At 46.4% G+C, this 16,006-nt stretch overlaps 1 protein-coding gene across 16 annotated transcripts in view; it reads left to right on the plus strand.

Moving 5' to 3' along the window:
• Window positions 1-16,006, plus strand: part of SNX29 (sorting nexin 29) — a 587,227-nt gene that overhangs the window by 288,908 nt on the left and 282,313 nt on the right. For 14 of the 16 annotated variants that reach the window (XM_055561377.1, XM_055561372.1, XM_055561371.1 and 11 more), the window contains one exon: window positions 1,426-1,532. The exons of 1 other annotated variant lie outside the window; for it this stretch is intronic. In XM_055561377.1, the coding sequence (XP_055417352.1) occupies window positions 1,426-1,532 (107 nt within the window). One more of the 16 variants, XM_055561381.1, reaches the window with a different exon arrangement.

Below are 16,006 nucleotides of genomic sequence, written 5' to 3' on the forward strand. Positions count from 1 at the left end.
CCATTATAGGTCACTTTAAGATAGAGAGTGTAGCTCCTTGTATTATACGGTAGGCCCTTGTTGTTTTCCTATTTTATATACAGTCATGTATATATGTTAATCCCAAACTCCTGATATAGCCACCACTGAACTACCACCTTTGGTAATCATAAGTTTTTTTTCTTTGTGAATCTATTTTTGTTTTGCTGAGAAGTTCATGTACCTCAGTTTTTTTGGTTCCACATATAAATGATACCCTATGGCATTTGTCTTTCTCTGTATGACTTACTGCACTTAGTATGACAATCTCTGGGTCCATACGTGTTGCTGCAAATGGCATTATTTCAGTCCTTTTTATAGCTGAATAGTATTTCATTTGTATATGTACCCCGTCTTCTTTACCATTCATCTGCCAATGGACATGTAGGTTGCTTCCATGTCCTGGCTGTTGTAAATCATGCTGCTGTCAATTGGGATGCATGTATCCTTTCAAATGAAAAGTTTCCTCTGGGTAGATGCCCAGGGTCTAGAATTGCAGGATCCTATGGTAACTCTATTTTTAGCTCATACAGCTTAATATGGGAAAAACAACCCAATCAAAATGAGCTGAAGACCTAAACAGATAGTTCTCCAAAGAAGATATACAGATGGTCAACAGGCACATGAAAAGAATCAATATCACTACTTATTACAGAAATACAAATCAGAACTACGATGCGTTGTCACCTCACAACAGTAAGAACGGCCATCAGTAAGTCCACCGATCGTGAATGCTGATGATGGTGTGGGAGCATGGGGGCCCTCCTGCACCACAGGTGGGAGCGTAGCTTGTTGCAGGCGTTATGGAGGACAGTGCGACGGTTTCTTACAATACTGAGCTGACTCTTGTGCTGATCTGAGAGCCGTATCTCGTGGAGATGTCTTTGCATTATCATTGTGCACTGGCTTTGGAGTTTTTCCAGAAGCTTCCTTGATTCTAGATGCTGCCTGAGCGGCCCTACTGCCATCTCACTTCATGCTGTAGGCAGGTACTACCTCCCTGAAAAACTTTTTTGTTGAAGAAAAAGAAAATTAACCAACATAGAAGATGCGCATGTAGGCTCTTATATCTTGCCAAAGCATCGTCTGTTTCCCCTGAAATGGAAAGTAGCGACAAGATCGTTCCCTAGACTTCTGTGCATCTATCTCGAGGACAGTTATTCCATTTTTTAAATATAGCTTATCATTCACTTTATTGTACTTGTGTGAAAATGATGCAATGTGGAAGTAGTTAGTAATTGTGATTTTTTTTTTTCTTCTTTAGCAAGAGCTTTCTTTCCAGAGAAGCCATTTGGAAAAGAAGAAAAAAAATTTTTTTCTTCAGAAAAAAATTCTACAGAAAAAAAATTTAATTGAGGGAATTATAGTTGATAAAGTTACTTACGGAAGTCTTTCTTTTCCCAAAAGTTGTCCCAAATCTTTGGAATGTTGATGGAGAAGTTACAGTCCCTGAGCAGAAACCTGGAGAAGTCGCCGAGGAACTCGCAAGCTCCTATGAAAGAAAGCTCATCGAGGTAAGGCTGATGGCGTCGATGTGTATCTCCGACATTGGTTGCCTAGAGGACTTTTCAGACACGGCCCTAGTGTGTTAGACAGATGTTAGCAAAACGACCAGTGGCCACTGCCCCACCACCTCCCCCACCAACAAACAAAACGTAAAATGATTAAACCACATTGTAATTGATATAGAACCCTAAGACGCGGTTCTTTGAAAGGTATCATTTAATGAGAAACCTGTGGTAAGAGAGAAAACACATATCATGTGAAGAATAAGAAAACAATGGTACCCTTGGATTTGGAAAATATTTAAAACAGAAGAGAGTATCACATACAACTTTGTGCTGAGAAATGGGATAATATGGATGCAGTGGACTGCTAGAATCACATGATGCGGTTAGTTTCTGGGTCATCTCTGGCCAGTCTCTCCGACTCTGGGACCTTCCTGGTGGCGTGCGCATTGCTTAGCCAAGAAGGATTCCAGTGGGAAGCCTTCTGGGAGGTTGGTGGGACTTGTGGGCTGGTGTCTTCTCTTTCCTTTTGACCTTTCCTGAATTCTTCTGGTTGGTGGTAGCTTGTTAGTTCCATGTTCCCTCCCAGGACCTCCTGCTTAAGATAACTCATGCAGGTGAGTTACTATGGCACCTGGCCAGGGTGGGTGGTTTTGGTCAGTGGTTCCTCTAACACCTGGAGCGTCTCTGCCACCACCACACCCATCTGTGGACCCTCATTCTGTGGGGTCATGAGACCAGAGTTGGCTGTTGGTGGAAAGCCCAGGTGGAGAGAGGAACAAGCCCCTTACCCTCAGGAGCTGGCGAACTCTGAGTCTCTGGGTGGCAGAGGCTCTCTTCGATCTCTGTATTCTCACTGACCATTTGTTGCCAAGTGGTGACTTTAGCTAAATAGTCCTAGAATGAAAGTATTTGAAATTCTCCTGGGACAGGGACATCTCTGGTTGCTGAATGAATGAAGAGCCATTGAGCTAGGAAGGGTGAAGGGTTCTGGCCAGGGGGAAAGGGCTTGGGAGCTTTTGTCCTGTCAGGGAAACCAGGACAAGGTGTCCACTTGTACGGATGTCGACAGACCCGCTAAGTGTAGAGACCAGTGTTCGTGTCCCCGGATTCCTTTGGACTCTGGGCCTGGGGTGGCGATCTAGGGGGCGGACATGCTCACCGGAAGCTCAAACTTGAAAGAGGGTCAGGAGGAAGTAACTGCCTGACCCACTGAGGAAGCACCACGGTCCATTCATGGGCTGGCTGCTCGGTTGGTTGGCTGGTTGATTCAGTGTTCATTGGGTGCCCTCTCCCCACCCCCTGTGACTGTGAGAGGGTCTCACAACCTCCCTGTGTTCCAGCATTGACGGGCAGGAAAGATCTAGGTGTCTGATGTGAAGTTGGTGTTTCACCCCCTGACATCATTGCTCTTGTGGCCTGCGAGAAAGATCAGTGCTGAACTCCTACATCGGAGGGAATGGCAGTCGGGGTAGATTTATCGTGCCAGCCTTAAACCTTCTCCATGTCTTTGTTACCCCTGGGAGAAGAGGAGTCAGTGTCTCTGGTCAGTGAGCTCGATGAGAGGTGAGGTTGGAGTGGAGATGGTCCTCCCATGGCATTCACTACTGTGCATTGATTTTTCATTGTTTTTGTTTGCAAAGTGAGGTCCTGTCAGCCATCTTTCATTTGTGAATAGCCTTCGAGCTGCATTTTATCACAACTTCTGCCAAACCCTCTCTGTTGACCTTAATCAAAGCCCTTTCTTCGTGATGCTCGTCTGTCATTTTATTAATGGGCTGGTTTTTACCAAGAAGAGTTGTAAACACACGTTGGAGTGGAGTAATGAAAGGATGTGGGGGAAGAGTCCACATGTTCTCTTTCCATTTCAAAAGGGCAAAAGAAGCAAAAACATTTTGTTTGAAGTAATATGACTATTTAAAACACCCCAGCAGTTGAATGACTCTCCTCTGATTCATCCCAGTGAAATGGGAGTTCCCGAACCTTCTTTCTCTAGGTGTCTTTCAGAGGATTAAAACCATTCCACCCACCTGCACACGGCTGCACCGAAAGCTCAGAAGCCAGAGCAACACCGTACATAGTGGCTGGTGAGACTCAGGGGCCCCGGACTGGAAGGAGTGTGCAAAGATAGTTCCTGACACCCTGTGATGGTCAACTTTTGAAATCAGGATGGAAGAGAGTCCTGGCAGGCATAGGTTAATCTGGCAGGAGAGAATACTAATATCAAGCATCGTGTAAGAGCCGCGGTAATCCTGGCAGCCTGCTGGCAGCACGCACTTTCAGTTCTGCTTCTGCACTGAGGCGTCACGTCTGCATCCTCGCGGTCTTCAGCCGAGTTCCTTGAGGAAGCCGCTGCCCACTGATGAGATTTTGAGATGTGAAGTAGCTTGTCGGGGGTTCCCCAGCTGATAAGAAGCAGGGCTGAGTTTGAATCCCTCAGGGCGTCTAGCCCCAGGGCCCAGACCCATCTTCCAGCTGTGTAGTAGAAGGCTGGGCTCCCTGAGGAAGAGAGTCTTTAAAGAGAAGGGCTAGGCAGTGGTCCCATTGAACCAGGCGTGGAGGGAGATGAGGGGGTCCCCAGCGGTAGCTGACAGACGTGTGGCCCGTCAGCCATTTGGAACCTGCTGGAGGGGGCTTCGCTCACACCCTCACTTACCACGTGAGGAAGAAACTCGTTCTATCTGCTCTCGTACCAACCTACTTCTGAAGCGACTTGCAGAAGAATGCCTGCTGGGAGCCCCTCTGGCGACCTGTGGCTATTGACTTTTTCAGGGTATATTCATTGCCCAGTTCGGCTCCAGCACACAGTAGGAGCTTTATAAGTATTGAATGGATGACAGCCAGTCACGTGGGTTCAGCTACTCAGGGTCAGGTTCAAAGAGTGGTAGACGGACTTCTCTCACCGCTCAGGGTGAGAGAGGGAGTTGTACAGGGCACGCCTTCCACTCAGAGCATCCTGGTGGAGGGGATTCCATATCTAATAAGAGGAATCAGGGCTCTTTGGAGGAGACGCACATTTTTCTGCTGTCAGTTTTAGGAGGAGTTTTAGCTTGGAGAGTCTGGAGGGGACTTTGAGTGACAGATGGGCGGTACCAACTCATCCAGCACATATTTACTGAGTCCCTCCGGAGTGTCCAGCCTTCAGCTTCCTGTTCTCTACCTTCAGCAGCTTCCCTTCCCCCAGGAGCAGTAGAATTGATAACTCTAGAAAGTGAGCCAACAGAGATGTGAGTCTGAAGCAGAGACGTTCCTCAAATGGCTTCTTTTTCCCTAGACTGTTTTCCTTCATTTTTGACTGCAGAGTCAGTGATGTTTCATCCATGGGAAGCATCTGTATAACCAAGGCTCGTCGGTGTCGGTTACACAGATGAACAAGACACAGTATCTGCCTCTGGGGAAGCTCGCCTGGGTGGGGGGTGAGGAAGACATGTCCATTATGATCATTAAGAAACAGGTTTGAAGGGCCAGAGGTGCAGGCATAGAGTGACACCTGCCTCATGGGCTCCTTGAGCTATGTCTTCGGCAGTTTTGCAGTTTGGGTGTCTACTTGGAGCTTCTCAAATGTTCCTCTCCTTTTCTTTGGGACTGTCAATGATGATGCTCAGAAATTTCTTTTGTCCACTTCCCATCCCTCCTGAAGATCTCAGCCTCAGAGGAAATGGATTTGTTCTCACCAAGGGCTTTGAGGATAAAAGATACTGGACGTGTCCAAGATAGATCTGCTCCAAGATTCTTCTTTAACACTTTCAAATACAGTTCTCTTGGTTTGGACTCATTTCCCACTTTTTCCCTAGCAGTTGCCATCAAGAAAAATGGAGAATGTTGATAGCATTCAGACTTTGGACCCACGTCGCCTCCTATAGCCTGGTGGCTTGGAGAGCACAGGTGTCCTGTGTCAGACTGAGTTCAGCTTGGCCCTCTCACCACCGTGTACCCCTGAGCAGGTCACCTGACCTCTCTACACCTCAGTGTTGCTGTCAGTAAAACTGGGCAGATAATACCTACTGGTCGGGTTGCTTTGAGGATTAAATGTAAAGAATCCACTTCAGTGCCTGGAGTGGATTGGAGTTTCCCTTGTGCTTGCTTCTTGCCTTCTATGCCGACGTTCTTTGGAGAATGGTGGCCCCACCATGTCCTGCCATCTCAGTTGGGGGGTAAACTCTGCCATCCTTTGGCCTGGGGGCAGGCCTGTAAGCTGAGCCATGGCAGTTGGGGCTTTAGCTCCTGAATTGACCAAGAATGGCAAGAATGCTTGAGAGGCCATTTATTCAACAGCCAGGTCCTGATGACTTTCTGTTTGCTCCTATGGGAACTGGCCAGAGCTATTCTGGCTTCATTTCCTTCTCTGGGTCAAGTTCTCCCAATTTCCTGACTGTTGACAGTAATTTCTTTGTAGCTCAGGTTAGAATCTGTCTCTCTTACCTCCAAAGTACCTTAGCTCAGGGGTCCCCGACCTCAGCAATCTAATGCCTGATGATCTGAGGTGGAGCGGATGTAACAATAATAGAAATAAAGTGCACATATAAATAAATGTAATGCACTCGAATCATCCCCAAACCATCGTCACCCCCTGACCGCCAGTCTGTAGAAAAATTATCTTCCGTGAAACCTGCTGGGGCCGCTGCAAGGGTTGGGGGCCGCTGCCTTAGTTGATACGAAGCTTTGAAAGAGTCAGCGATGCACAGATGCCTTTCCCTTCCCTGTCTGTCCGTCCAGGCTCCTCTGTTCTGCCTTCTCCATGCTGTCCTAGGTCTTGCTCACAGCCCGTGCTTCTCCCCTGTCTGCCTGCCTGTGTGCTGTGTACGATGCTGCCAGTCCATCCTCAGCAAACAGATCTTTACTTCGTCCTGTGTGGAAGGACTCAGCTAGCTGTTGATTGATTTTTCAAATTATAGGATACTTATCATTTACTGTGTGAATGTAGTTAGTCCCTGAATTTTTGCTCATGGGTGAAATAAATGTGTATTAGTGACATTTGTTCTCATTATAAAGGCAGAGTTACTATTAATGGAAAAGTAAGCTTAAGCATCAAACTGGTAAAAAATACATTCATAATCACATGCTGTGGATAACTGTGAATGTGATCATCATTTTAATAAAACGGAAGAGTTCCTGAAGCAGCCAGGACCTTGGGAGGAGTTATACCAGCAGGGCTGGCTTCATAAATTGGCACCAGTGGGTTCCAACACTCTTGATGGATCTGAGAGTCATTTTTATACAAACAAAAACAGACTTTTAAATAGAAGCCTGGGTTCTGTGTAAGGGTTCAGAATACCAAACTCTGAGCTGAGATCTCCATTAAACTGTTCCTCAAAATGAAGCATTGGATGTGGGTTTGTTTTTGTGTTTTATTTTTATTTTTTTTTAATTTAAATTTATTTATTTTAATTGGATGCTAATTACTTTACAATATTGTATTGGTTTTGCCATACACGAATCCACCACGGGTGTACACATGCTCCCCATCCTGATCCCCCCTCCTGCCTCCCTCCCCATACCATCCCTCTGGGTCATCCCAGTGCACCAGCCCCAAGCATCCTGTATCCTGCATCGAACCTGGACTGGCAATTCGTTTCATATATGATATTATACATGTTTCAATGCCATTCTCCCAAATCATCCCACCCTCTCCCTCTCCCACAAAGTCCAAAAGACTGTTCTATACATCTGTGTCTCTTTTGCTGTCTCGCATACAGGGTTATCGTTACCATCTTTCTAAATTCCATATATATGCGTTAGTATACTGTATTGGTGTTTTTCTTTCTGGCTTACTTCACTCTGTATAATAGGCTCCAGTTTCATCCACCTCATTAGAACTGATTCAAATGTATTCTTTTTAATGGCTGAGTAATACTCCATTGTGGTTATACGTACCACAGCTTTCTTATCCATTCATCTGCTGATGAACATCTAGGTTGCTTCCATGTTATTGCTATTATAAACAGTGCTGCGATGAACATTGGGGTGTCTCTTTCAATTCTGGTTTCCTTGATGTGTATGCCCAGCAGTGGGATTGCTGGGTCATAAGGCAGTTCTATTTCCAGTTTTTTAAGGAATCTCCACACTGTTCTCTATAGTGGCTGTACTAGTTTGCATTCCCACCAACAGTGTAAGAGGGTTCCCTTTTCTCCACACCCTCTCCAGCATTTATTGCTTGTAGACTTTTGGATCACAGCCATTCTGACTGGCATGAAATGGTACCTCATTGTGGTTTTGATTTGCATTTCTCTGATAATGAGTGATGTTGAGCATCTTTTCATGTGTTTGTTAGCCATCTGTATGTCTTCTTTGGAGAAATGTCTATTTAGTTCTTTGGCCCATTTTTTGATTGGGTCATTTATTTTTCTGGAACTGAGCTTCAGGAGTTGCTTATATATTTTTGAGATTAATTTTTTATCAGTTGCTTCATTTGCTATTATTTTCTCCCATTCTGAAGGCTGTCTTTTCACCTTGCTTATATTTTCCTTTGTTGTGCAGAAGCTTTTGATTTTAATTAGGTCCCATTTGTTTATTTTTCTTTTATTTCCAGTATTCTGGGAGGTGGTTCATAGAGGATCCTGCTGTGATTTATGTCGGAGAGTGTTTTGCCTATGTTCTCCTCTAGCAGTTTTATAGTTTCTGGTCTTACGTTTAGATCTTTAATCCATTTTGAGTTTATTTTTGTGTATGGTGTTAGAAAGTGTTCTAGTTTCATTCTTTTACAAGTGGTTGACCAGTTTTCCCAGCACCGCTTGTTAAAGAGATTGTCTTTTCTCCATTGTGTAGTCTTGACTCCTTTGTCAAAGATAAGGTGTCCATAGGTGTGTGGATTTATCTCTGGGCTTTCTGTTTTGTTCCATTGATCTATATTTCTGTCTTTGTGCCAGTACCATACTGTCTTGATGACTGTGGCTTTGTAGTAGAGCCTGAAGTCAGGCAGGTTGAATCCTCCAGTTCCATTCTTCTGTCTTAAGATTGCTTTGGCTATTCGAGGTTTTTTGTATTTCCATACAAATTGTGAAATTATTTGTTCTAGCTCTGTGAAAAATGCCATTGGTAGCTTGATAGGGATAGCATTGAATCTATAGATTGCTTTGGGTAGTATACTCATTTTCACTATATTGATTCTTCTGATCCATGAACATGTTTTTGTGTTTTAATATTCCATGTTGCTGGGTGGATTGAGACTATGCTCTTACTTTCTAAGAGGAAGAAAGATTGCTTACCCTTCAGAACTGGGTATTGAAGTGCAATTGTTATGTGTGAATGAATACTGGTGAGGAATCCTCCTTTCTGGAGGGCTAGGGATAATTCTCAATAAAGTGTAAATGACTAACAAGGCTAAATTTCCAAGGAATTCTTAAAATCTTTTTATTATAGAAAGGTACCAAAATGGAAGAGTTTCATCAGCCTCCAAACACCCATAATGTGGCTTTGACAGTTGGTATAATAACTCCTGGCCAGTCTTGCTTCATCTCTGTCTCGTCCTACTCTCCAGTTTCTCGTGGTATTTTGAGTTTTCATATCATTCCACTTCTAAGTATTTCAGGCTGTAGCTATAAAAGATGTGCTCAGCTGCTTAGTCATGTCTGACTCTTTGCAATCCAATGGACTGCAGCCTGCCAGTCTCCTCTGTCCATGGGATTCTTCAGGCAAGAATACTGGAGTGGGTTGCCATTTCCTTCTCCAGGGGATCTTCCCAATCCAGGGATTAAACCCGAGGCTCTTGCATCTCCTGCATTGGCAGGAGGATTCATTACCACTAGCACCACCTGGGAAGCCCTATCTGTAAAAGGTGTGTTTGTGTGTGCACGCACTAGTCACTCAGTCATGTCCAACTCTGTGTGACCCTGTGGACTATAGCCCACCAGGCTCCTCTGTCCATGGCATTCTCCAGGCAAGAATACTGGAGTGGGTTGCCTTTCCCTTCTCCAGGGGATCTTCCCAACCCAGGGATAGAACACGGGTTTCCTGCCTTGCAGGCAGATTCTTTATAATCTGAGCCACCAGGAAAGCCCTAATATGCTAGAGCGGCTCACAGAACTCATACATTTTACTCACTAGATATCTGGTTTATTGTAGAACAGTGTAAATTAGAAACAGCTGGATGGAAGAGACATGTAGGACAAGATATGCAGAAAGAGAATAGGGCATCCATGCCCTCTCCAGCCACTCTGCTCTCCCCAGACCCATGTGTCCACCACCCTGGAAGCTTTCAGAACCCTGTCCTCTCCATTAAAAACAGAAGATTCATTACAGAGCAGGAGTGATGAAATCATTGACCATGGATGACTGACTCAACCTCCGGCCCCTCTCCCCTCGCTGGAGCCAGGAGGTAGGACAAGAAGTTCTAACCCTGTAATCATGGGGTTGGTTCTTCTGGCTCCCAGCCCCCATCATTAGGTGATTCTGAAAGTCACCTCATTGACATAACAAAAGATGCCTTTCTAAGGCGTTCTGAGTGTTCTTTCTAAGTGTTTATTTTCAACACTTAAGAAATTCTACGGGTTTTGGGAACTGAGAACTGTGGCCCAAGACCAAATGTATATTTTGTATGTATGTTCGGTCATGAAGTTGTATCCAGCTCTCTGCAACCCCATGAACTGCAGCACACCAGGCTTCCCTGTCCTTCACTATTTCCCAAAGTTTACTCAGATCCATGTCTGTTGAGTCAGTGATGCTATCTGACCGTCGCATCCTCTGCCGCCCACTCCTCCTCCTATTTCTTATGAGTAACAGTATTGCAGGGCCTCTAGCTTTCTGTTCACCCTCTTCACTTTGCTGAGGAAGGAACCTTAGCACCTGATTCATGGGAGATGCTAAGCCCAGGCCTTCCTCCCCTTTGCTTGGCTTTCTACATTAGTTCCAGTTAATATCAGCCACAGCCCTGTCTCCAGGACAGCTGCATTGACCCTTGGATATGAAGCAGGTTGGAGAGAAGGAGATGTGGTTTCGAGGCTCTCCCTGTGCCCTTGTGCACGAATGAACTAGTTCCGTGATAAAGGTCATAGGCAGTCCGTTTTTTCAAAGTACTTATTTTGTTTTGTTTTGTTTTTTTGTTTTTTTAAAAAGAACTCTATCTTTTAAAATTGAAGTATAGTTCATTTGCAATATCTTGTTAATTTTAGGTGTATAGCATAGCGATTCAGTTATACATACAGGTGTGTATGTATATGTGTGTGTGTGAATATATGTATATATACGTGTTCTTTCTTCTTCAGTTTCTCTTCCCTTATTTAAAATGTATTTTTATTATGGAAACTTCGAATATCAGAATAGACAGAAGAGCATAATGAGCCTTTAGGTGCGCACCGCAGCCCAGCTGCCTTGGTGGCCGTCGCAGCCAGTCTGGCCGTGTCCGTGCCCCCTTCCCCAGCTGCTCTTCGGTGCACTGAGGCTCATCCAAGCCACGGTGTTGTTTTCCTCCCAAAGTATTTGGGAAATTGTCTCCAATAAACATAAGGGCCCTTCTACTTTTTAAAAGAAAAAAGAAAGTCCTATGATATCACTCCTAAAAATTAGCAGTAATGTCTTAACATTATCAAATATCTGGTGAGTATTCAAATTTTCAAACAAACACTTGAATAGGGTTCCAAACGGGGTCCGTCCACACATTGTAGGCTGTTAATACACTGCTTCAGCCTCCTTGAGTCTACAGATTTCCCAACTGTTTTTTCTCTCATTCCCTGCTTTTTTTTAAAATTGATTTTATTTATTTTTATTTTACGTTGGCTGCCATGGGTCTTCGTTGTGATGCGTAGTTGGAGCACGCAGGTTTAGTTGCTCTGCGCATCTGGGGTCTTAGTTCCCCAACCAAGGAGCCAACCCGCACCCCCTGCTCTAAAAGGCAAATTCTCAACCACTGGACCACCAGGGAAGGCCCCTCTCCATTTAATCTTTAGTTGAAGTTTATTCGTGGAAGAAATTAGATTGTTGGTCCTGGAGAATTTCTCGCCCCAGTGTCTTGTGAGGGTCTGTTATGTGCCTGGTACTCTGTGACCTCTCTTAGGCTTTTGGTGGCATTTTCTTAGAGAAAAGCAAGCCCCGACATCGGCGACAGTGATGGTAAGAGCAGTCAGCCTAAGTTGAGGGCTTGTTCTCTTCTTCGGCCCTGTGCTCACTGTGTCATGTTGGACTGTCTGATCTAATGTTTGCTGCGTCTTTTGTTGTTGTTGTTCAGTCACTGAGTGGTGTCCGACTCTTTGCGATCCCATGGACTGCAGCACGCCAGGCTTCCCTGTCCTTCACTCTCTCCTGGAGTTTGCTCAGACTCATGCCCGTTGAGTCAGTGATGCCATCCAACCATCTGTCATCCTCTGTCACCCCCTTCTCCTCCTGCCCTCAACCTTTCCCAGCATCAGGGTCTTTTCCAGTGAGTCGACTCTTTGCATCAGGTGGCCAAAGTCTTGGAGCTTCAGATTCAGTCCTTCCAATGAATATTCAGGGTTATTTCCTTTAGTATTGATGGCTTGCATCTCCTTGCAGTCCAAGGGACTCTCAAGAGTCTTCTCCAACACCACAGATCGAAAGTGTCAATTCTTCATGCTCAGCCTCCTTTATGGTCCAACTTTCACATCTGTACATGACTACTGGAAAACTATAGCTGTGTCTTTACAGATGAGGAAACTGAGGCATGGAGATGACAAGCCACCTGCCCACGGTCACCAGGCTTCACATATTGAATGAGGTTATGGCCTTGGCTGTCTGACTCCAGAGTTAGTGCTCTTTGTATCCTGTTGGCTAGAAGCAGGAACCAGGCCTTCCTAGCTGGCTGGTTCAACTTTTCACTCTAAGGGGGATGACGGCGATGAAAGCATTGCCCAGCATGCTAGCTCTGAGCTTGTCAAGCCTGAGGGACTTAATGAAGGGATGAGGAGGGATAATAGGAAGAAATTGTGGCTGATATAGTCACTGCTGAAAGCCCAAGCGCTGGCTTAGATGGCCTCTTCTGATGCCTCTTTTGCTCGTCATATGTCCCCAACCGTTCCTGTGCTCAGGCGACCCTCCAGGGTAGCAGAGGGGAAGGTTCCACTTGGGGCAGCATGCCCTTCTTGCCGAGTGGGACCTCTTTATTTTTTGCAGGTCCCCTGGCCCTTCATCACTCAGTGCAGTTGGCCAGGGGTGTTGAACGGGGACAGCCGGGCTCCTGTGTGGACACGCCCACATCCCAGCCTTGTTAGCTCTCTCACATCCCTGCCCATCTCCTGGTCCATCATCTCCTGGTCCCTCTCGTGGATCTTTGGATTTCTCTTCTCCATCTCATGGTGTGGCCCCCGCCCTCCATGGATGATGATACCATAGGCCCTGTTTTTGCTTGGTGTATCCACCCTGGGATTTCTCTTTGGCTCCTTTCCTGCTACAGCCTCGTTTCTGGTGGCGTCTCTGGAGCCCGCAGCACTTGAGACGGAACAGATGAAGCTCCTTAGAGAGACACTTGGAAAATGATCTGCTACTCCTTTTTGGGCAAGGGATAAAAATACTTGTAATTATGGTGGCTGGTTTTCAGCTTTTCAGACCCACACTATTTTGGGTCTGTTTTATATTTGCTTTCCCTCTTGAGGTGGGAAGTGGCTTCATGAAGCTGCCTCCTGGGGAGGAGTTGTGTGGTCTGCGTGGAGGGGTGCAGGAAGCACTGTGCTGTCAGGGTCGGGCTCCGTGTGGAGGAAGGGGCAGGGCTGTCCCGCGTGGACCCGCCCACCAGGAGCATCTAGGGGGTGTCCTCAACAGTGGGGAGCCACGGGGGGGTGGGGGGGTGGGGGCAGGCAGATGCTGAGTTGTGGGGAGGGAGGTGGTGAGTTTAATGCACGTGGACGGAATAATGAAAAACTACCCCAGGGCTATCTCCCAGCTTAAAATTCCAGTGGCTCCTCTTTGGCCTTTGAGTTGCTTAAATGTAGTCCCCACTCCCTTTTTAAGACGTTTTATTTTATATTGGACTACAGCAGATTGACAATGTTGTGATAGTTTCAGGTGGACAGCAAAGGGACTCAGCCATACATATACAGGGATCCATTTTCCCCCCAGACTTCCTCCCATCCAGGCTGCCACATAACATTGGGCAGAGTGTCTTGTGCTAATACAGCAGGTCTTTGTTGGTTATATAGTTTAAATATAGCAGAGTATACACGTTGATCTCAAACTCCCTAACTATCTTTGCCCCTGGGTAAATGTAAGTTTGTTCTCCGTCAGAAACATCTCTTTCATAAGTTCATTTGTACCATTTCTTTTTAGATTCCACATATAAGGGATGCCATCTGATATTTCTCCTTCTCTGACTTAACTTCACTCAGTATAACAATCTCTAGGTCCATCCAGGTTGCGGTATATGGCATTATTTCTTTCTTTTTAATGGCTGAGTAATATTCCATTATATGTATGTTTATATATGTATACATATGCACATACATGCCACATCTGCTTTATCCAGTCCTGTCAGTGGACACTTAGCTTGCTTTCGTGTCTTGGCTGCTGTAAACCGTGCTGCAGTGAGCACTGGTGTAGCCCCTTCCCGTATGTTGCTGGGAGACGCTGTGTGCCATGGCTCCTGCCTCCCCCTTTGCCCATATTTCCCAGCTCACCGTGAGCTGGTGTCCGTGTCCACATGCACGTGGCCTCACTCATCTTTGGACCTTGCCACCTGTTGGTTTCTTACCTGGAACCCTGTTCTTTCTCCTTATTCCCTCCCTTCCCCGTTTTCCTGGACTGACCTCTGAGCTTTCAGAGCTCACCTAGAGGCCGCCCCCAGCCACCCTCTGCACTCCCAAAGGCCGAGCTGCTTTCGCCAGGTGTCCTGCTTCTCCTGCCCTCTTCACCCCCCCTCCCCCGCCGCCCCGCGTCTCCACTCCTCGTCCTGACTGTGCCGGGTGTGTGTGCTGTCTCGTCTGTGCTTGTTTCCCTCATTTCTTCCCCTGCCTCTCACTGTGCCGTGGGTTCCGCCGTGGCAGCTCCTGCATCGTCCTGTTCACTCTTGTGGTCCCGGCGTCTCCCGTGATCCCTGGCACCTGGCTGGTGCTGATGTAATTTCAGAGTCTTTTGTCTACAGGTGACAGACAGCATGGCTGATCCCGTGGTGGCAGAGACTGTGCTGTGTGTTCATCAAGCTTGTCTCACTTCGCTCTCCCTGGATGAGCAGGGCTGGTCCATTTCCCAGTCTCCCTTAGGTTAGACTGGGGCCATGGGACTCGTTCTGGCCAGTGGGCTCTGAGTAGAAGTGATGAGTGCCCTCCAAGGCTGAAGCAGAGAAAGCTGGTATGAATTCCCTTTGTTCTCATTGTCCTTGCTGTGATGGTCCTGGGAGCCATGTGCTCCCTGTGGTGTAGCTACGGGGTGATGCTCACCTGCATCCCTGCATCACTGCCTGGAAGGGATTGGCCCCATCATGCTGCCAGGCCTGCTGCAGACTTGGGGAGAGCAGGAATAGACCATTATCTGTGCAGCTGTTAAAGTATCAGGGTTTGCTTGTTATTACAGCAGAGCATAGCCTACCCTGATTCTGCCTAGAAGGAGAATTTCTTGATTGAAGGGAGAGTTTGGCTTTAGGTGTGGCTGAATCTTGGCATATTGGAAGATGCCAGGCTCTGTTACGAGGCTCCTGTCTCTGTCTGTCTGTCTCTCTTCCTGACCTCTACCATGTCTGGGTTAATATCATTTTGGTGGGTTTATCCCCCTCCTGGTCACAGCTGGCTGTGATAACCCCTGGGTGGATAGTTCTTCCAGGTTCACATTTCAGGGGAAAAAGAAAGAGTCTCTTTCTTGATTTCTGGGGAAAGCCTTGAGTTCCTTCTGATAGAGCAAGCTTAGCTTCCCGCTCCCTCTTCAACCAATGGCAGGGTACCTCTCATGTGCCAAGGCCAAGGGAAGAGCCCAGTTCAGACATGAGAATGAAGGCTGGGGTGTGCGGTGGATCCTCAGTGAACACTGAGCCTGTTGCTAGACAGGAAATAGGCACCAAAGGCGCAGGTGACCAAGATCTGCTTCAGTGCTCAGTGAACATTTAAATGTGTGCATGAACGAATGAATGAATGAGTGCCAGATTAGTGCATACATTGATGACGACTCACCCTCTTCTCCTGCTCCAGGGGGCTTGCAACCTGGCAGGGGAGTCGGCATCATAAAGGAGTAGTCAATAGTAGCAATTGATCAGGAAATCAAAAAAAGTCACACAGGAAAGGAGGGAATTCATCAGAACTGGTCATAGAGGGGCATGGCTCAGGGTGTCTCAGAGACAGTATCATGGAACCATTCATTTCTAAGTTGGGTTCTGAAGGTAGAAAAGGAGTTTGCCAGAAAGATAAGGAAGGACAGGGCAATCCGGGTTGCAGGCACAGCATGAGCAAAGGCTTGACCAAGTTCTCAGGAGGCGATTAACTGATACAGAATAGAGTGAGACGGAGGCAGGCATCTTCAGGTTTTCTTTTTATCAGCACTTTCCATTTTTCATTCCTCTTAGAGTCTTTTCCTCTTCAGGTGCTACGGTTAATGTTTATTTTTCTGCACTCTGT

Source organism: Bubalus kerabau, chromosome 23 (assembly GCF_029407905.1).
Source record: "Bubalus kerabau isolate K-KA32 ecotype Philippines breed swamp buffalo chromosome 23, PCC_UOA_SB_1v2, whole genome shotgun sequence".
Classification (NCBI taxonomy): Eukaryota; Metazoa; Chordata; class Mammalia; order Artiodactyla; family Bovidae; genus Bubalus; species Bubalus kerabau.